Below are 6,000 nucleotides of genomic sequence, written 5' to 3' on the forward strand. Positions count from 1 at the left end.
TGCAGTGGTACAAACAAAAGTACAGAAGTGATATTAGGAACGCTACTCACAAATTACTTCTAGACTAGAGTAAAAGTAATGGACATACTGAGAGGCAAAATATAGATCTAAAATGTAAAGTTTCTATTTCTGGAGGACCCACTGCATGTTCTTTGGAAAACAAGATAATTTTTCTCTGCTTCCATCTCTTTGTATTTAAATAATAATGACATCTGTTTATTCCCACTAGCATAGTTCTGGAGACCTGTAGCTGAATGTAACAGAGTACTAATTACTGCCTTTCTGATGAAAGGTTAGAGAAATAGGCTATCTTCTAGAAATCTGCTAGTCTTGTCACTTCTTTACTTTTTATTAGGGACTAAATAATTTTTAAATTGCAATGTGTATAAAGAAGCTGAGTATGAGATTTTCTTCTCAGATTCACAGATAACAATTAAAAATAACCTAACTTAAATGTCTTATGGATGAACTTGACACAGAGGAAAAAAAAGAGATCATGGGGAAAGAAAAATAACGGAAGTGAAATCAGTGATTTCTCACCTTTTATTTCAGTAGCTGCTGTACCATTTGACCATGCTGTCCACTTATTCCTGTGCTTGCCAATTTCTTGGACTTTACATATGTAATGTCCTTGATCTGTTTGCTGAAGGCTTAGAATAAGAAATTTGTACATAGTTCCGTGTTTTTCTTTAAGAAGACGAAGTCTTTGCTTGTGAAAATGGTGAGTGTAATTTCCGTAATACTGGACAGACCCAAACTTAGTCATTTTGATCATCAGGTACTCCTGGGTAGGTGATACAGCAAAGACCCACCGCACAGCCAGCAAGTTGTCTGTCTTTCTCTTCTGAGAAATGTGACAGAAAAGGGTAGCATTATCTCCTTCAACGTATCGCACTGTTGGTCCTGGAGAGACTGTGACATTTAAAGCTTCACAAATATCTGCAAAGGAAAGAGTAGGGATCGTGAGAACCCTCCATGCCAGCACAAAAGCATTTTAATCTGTCCCAGCATGTAAGTCCACGGTAGATAAACTGGCCGCACCAATGCATCGTAGGACAATTTAATGAGTTGAACCTGATACCTTCTTCAATGAGTCTTCTCTACTATTCTCTCTCTGTGTAATTAATAAGATAGGACTGAAATGGACATGTCCCTGCTCTCACAGGCCCATCAGCACATAATCTTTCCTCGGTCTGAACAAGCTTCATCTAAAGCTAGCTTGGAGTAACAGAGCCTGGAAGGGCTTTTGAAAGGTTCTTCCATGGCCCAACTCTGCTAGTGACTTGAACCCTTCTAATAATTTTCAGTCTAAATTGTTTTAATAGCCAGTTTATGCCCTTTTGTTCCTGTGCCAACTTTATCCTTTAACTTTAAATAGCGTTCTACTCTTTGGTGCTTGTTTCCTGACTCCATATAGAAAAAGGTCTCTCAGCCTTCATTTTGCTGAGTTAAAGAAGCCAAGCTCTTTTAGTCTCCTGTAGTAAATTAGACTCTCTGCTTCCCCACTCTTCTTCGCAGGCATTTTCTGCATTGGTTCCAGTTTGAGTTTTATTTATTTATTTATTTATTTATTTTAATTTGGGTGGTAGGAATTACAGGCAGAAATAAGCTCTTCCGTGTCCTGTGAAATGGACATGATACTTCCTAGGTTTGACTAGAAATACCTTGCCTGATATATCCCAGAATTATGTTGTCCTTTTTATGATTTTTTCATAATGGGATTGTATGTCAGTTTATAATAAAATAGTATAATTGAGTGTTTTTCCTCCTTTGTCATTTGTGGTTCAGTTCCTGATTTATCAGAGAAATTCTTACTAATCCTCCGAGTGCATGACTTAGTCTTACTAAGTTCCTTTCCACTTTTGTTACTTGGTCCTCAGTTTTTCCTACATGATATTCCAATCTTAGGGTGACCTGATAAAGCCACCTACTTTCAATGTGCATACTCACGTTTATTTCTTTTCATTAGTTTTGCTTTTTCATTAGCAATCTTAAATAATACTGTTCCCCAGATGGATCCCTGAAGGATGTTTTTCTCTACCAACCTCCCTCATCAAATCCTTAAAGTTCCCTGTATCATTTTTTAAGTAATATTCTCCTTGTTATAATCAAAGGATTATCTGAAGTCTGGATTAAATCTGTCAGATTAGTCTTTCTGACTACAAATTCAATTTAATCTGACATTATGTGCCTGACAAAATATGACATAAATTTTTATTGGGCTAAATGGTTAACCCATTTTTTCATTCATTTCTGACTTATTTTTCTCTTCTGCATCATGAAGCTAGCTTAGAACAGTTGTTTGTGTCTCTGCTGTATTTCTAACAATAGCTAGTATAGATGAAGGTTGAAATAAGTCTGTATCTGTGTGTTACAAACAGATTTTTCTTTCCTGACCTAGTTGATGCTTGACTGATTTTCTGAGTTATGATAATCAACACTCTTATCTTCTATCTAATGTACATTAAGAGTGTTCTTATTAGTCATATCAAAGACTGATCTATTTTTGACCAATGGTATATTGTGGCAGTGTGTTCCCTAAATTACTTGCAATGTGTAATCTACGGTCTGCTGGTACTCACTGGAGAGAACCATATTTCAACAGTGACCAAGCACTCCCCACAATACACTCTCCCTCTAAAATGTGAATACTAAGCTTCCTGTTTTGTGAATATACTGTACTCAAATACTAACGAGAATTACAAATCTGGGAGAACAGTTTTTTCATTTCTGGACACTTTTCCAGTGCATCAGCTAGGAACATGTAACAAAGAGGATGAGCATTTTGGCAGAAACTCTTGTCTGACATCAGCTCCTGAAACACAAACATAAACTTATCTTCAAAATAAGCAAATAAAGTATTTCCATGCATTTCTGAAGGAGCGTTGGAGGCAGAGGTGCTGGTTTTATGGCTCCAGTGAAGCTGTGAAATGGAGTGATAAATTGCATCACTATTAAAGTAAGTCCATAAAATTAAAAAAAAACATTGAAGTTTTTAAGAGAAGAATCCTCTAAAAAGTAATAGTAAAATAATTATTCTGGGTCACTTCAATAGAAAACTCTACTCATTGGTGTACTTTTTCCAAGTAGTCACTATTTTTTCTTTATGAGAGAGAAAATGAAATATGTTGTATGAGGAATGGTTTTCTTTGCAAAATTTCTTTAAGAAAACATCAGTAGGAATGGTCTGGATTATTGATGTAATTATCTGTACATGGCATATGTTTTTGTGTACAATTCATGTGAGTCCCAAAGCAGAAGATTATTTTGGCTTGTAGAGCACGCAAGTAGAACAGGATGTTGAAATTAAAAGCTAAGGCTGAATATCACCAAAAGCTTTAGAGCCCTAAGACTTCAGCTATTACGTGCTAGATTTACGTGACCTTGATGCTTTACAGGCAGATGTGAAGATAAGGTGGCTGCCTCTGCCAACAAAATAAGATTGAATTTTGAAGCTGTACTGGTCAGAAAATAAGAAATAAGTTTCATTAAGGATTTTAAAGCTTTGGAGATTCTCATGATTTATTTTTGTTATAAATCTTTAATAAATCTTTTATAAAAATGTGGCTTGAATAAATGAAAAACACAATTTTTTTTCTACTGAAATTCTGAACACGCCATAAAAACTTTCAAGAAAAACAATTATGTCATTTTCCTGACATGCAAACTTCTTGTTTGAAAAAGCTGGCTAGGACTGATAGTGGAATAGTATCCCAAAATAAAAGGCAAAAGCACCATTGCTTAATTCAGATCTAGGCAGAACACAGTGCCAAAAAGTACCCAAGAGAACATACAGAGGAGTTGAGACACACTGATGTGGAAGCCTCTGCAAGACGATCGAGAAGCATGGTTTGTTGAGTATCTAATCCCTTTTGGGTTGTTTACACTCATTGGTATCTTATACCTAGGACTTCTACTTTTCTTCTGGGGATGTGCCTTTTTGTAAGGAAATAATAAATTCTTCATCCTTCATGTAGGGAAGCCCATTTATTCCCGAGCGCTTGAAGGGCTGTCTCATCAGGAGAAATGCATGTGCTTATCTTCCTTCTGTAGCTCCCATCAGTGCAGCTGTACAAGTGCAACTCTAGTTGTTTCCTAATGCTTTTGCCACAATCTCGTCTCATCTGCTGAGCAGGATTGGGTAATGCTTTATACAAAACAGAAAAATGGTGTCCATTTGATTCTATAATCCCACTACTGCCATTGGATCAGTAATGGTGGTGGAGAAATAGATCTTCTATGTGGAAAGGAAGAGCCTTAGAGAGGGTTCCCAGACACTAGTGGAAAAGTTTCTCCTCTCTTTAGCTGCGTTTGGCTCAGCCCCAACATGAGGATTAATCATATAATGGGCTTCTTCCCAAGACAGGACACTCCTCCACAACTTGAGAACAGGTTGATGTGCCAACACAGCACTGAATTTGTAGACTTCAGACTGCTGCCTCAAGCAAGGAATCACTGTTTTTATTCTCGTGCTTCCCAGGATAGCATGGATGACGTTGCAGTTCAGGTGGAGCTCACCACAAGAGTCTAGTCTTGCTTCTGCTTGAAAAGGGAAGCTATTTATAGAAAAGGGGAGGAGAGTGAGTCAAAGACTTGAGGATTCCTTTGCAGTGTGCTTAATCATCAAATGTGTGTCTCATATTTGCAGCCACTCATTTAATTGCCTCCATCACAGGGTTTTAGCTGTTTTTTTTTCTTTGGTAATTGCCATGCTGCTGGGAATTAGGGAAGGATATCAGCCGAAGAGCTAAAACTAAACTCTGTTTTGAAAAATCTTATTGTGAAAATAGTCTACTTCTGCTTATACTGGTTCAATTCCATATATTAGCTAGGTCTGGATCTTGTTGCCTGCGGTATTATATGGCAGAACAGTTTCAGTGCAACTGTCAGGAGTTAAAGCCTCACACTTTCAGCAGCCAGAAACCTGTCTGTACCAGGGCTATCCCCACTGTCTGTGCTGGAGCAGCAGTGGTTACCGAACAGTTATTGCTGGGTCCTTAGGTTCAACTGGAAGTTTTGGGGTTGCCATGTTCATGTGCAAGAACCCCATCTATTTCAGTGGGGATACACACATGAGGAGAGTTGCTCTTGTACACTACTGCTTGCAGTCTGGGTTTACAATTATAGGCCTCTCTTCCTTCCTCCATGGAGACAGTCAGGCAGGGTCTTCAACCCAGCTTTTGGGCTGGAGAAAGTGAGGACTTTTTATCTCAGCTCCTGCTGTGGTAGCTAAGGGATAGGAGAGGCATGCCAGCAGCGTAGTTATCTTCTAATCTTGGATTTGCATGACCAGAAGCATATGGGGTGGCTTTTATCTCTGCGTAGTTTGTTCTGTGAAACAATGTTACTGTCAAGGCCTGCTTTATTATGACTTTCCAGCAGTTAAAAAGTAAGAAGAACAGATGAGCCAGGAAGAAGCAAAGCTCTTTGTTTAAATGAAAATAATTAGGAGCTGGCTAGAAAGATCACCAAAAGCAGCCAGCTGTTTTCAGCTGAACGGATGTGCCTGCAACTTTCACAAGTAAGAGGCTCCTTCTCTGAGAAAGCTTCTGCGTTCACTAAAGGTGGGCTTGAACCAGACCTCTGCCTCCACCACCCCCTGCCCCTTTGATGAAGACAGCCAGATCCAACTCTTCTATTAACGTTGAATGAACAGCACACCCCCCCCCCCCCAAACAACGAACCCTCGCTGTGCCTTGACATTCGGATCTGGGCTCCTTGTCTGTTTTGCAGCTGCAGAATACCACGCTGGCTAGTGGACCTTTGGTAGTTTGGAAGCATAAAGGTGTTAGTGAAGGGCGTTTGCTGCAGGTGACCTAGGAGCTCAGTTTCCAGGGATGCCTGTGGGATCTAGGCACCCGTGAAGAAACTATGCCCGATCCCCCTTTGCCGTAACTTTGCCAGCAGTTGCACGGAGCAGCTGAGCGTTGTCCCGCCGGGTGAGGGAAGGACGGGGCGGAAGCGTTTTTCCGCAGCCTCCTGAAGGGAAAGGTGTGTTTG

General features: G+C 39.5%; 1 protein-coding gene across 1 annotated transcript in view; it reads right to left on the reverse strand.

Moving 5' to 3' along the window:
- Positions 1-6,000, reverse strand: part of VSTM4 (V-set and transmembrane domain containing 4) — a 38,564-nt gene that overhangs the window by 32,030 nt on the left and 534 nt on the right. Inside the window, exon 2 of the mRNA XM_085324738.1 lies at positions 541-939. Coding sequence (XP_085180864.1) covers positions 541-939 — 399 coding nt within the window. The remainder of the gene's footprint in view (positions 1-540; positions 940-6,000) is intronic.

This window comes from Rhea americana, unplaced genomic scaffold (assembly GCF_003343005.1).
Source record: "Rhea americana isolate MKP2758 unplaced genomic scaffold, rheAme1 scaffold_93, whole genome shotgun sequence".
Lineage (NCBI taxonomy): Eukaryota > Metazoa > Chordata > Aves > Rheiformes > Rheidae > Rhea > Rhea americana.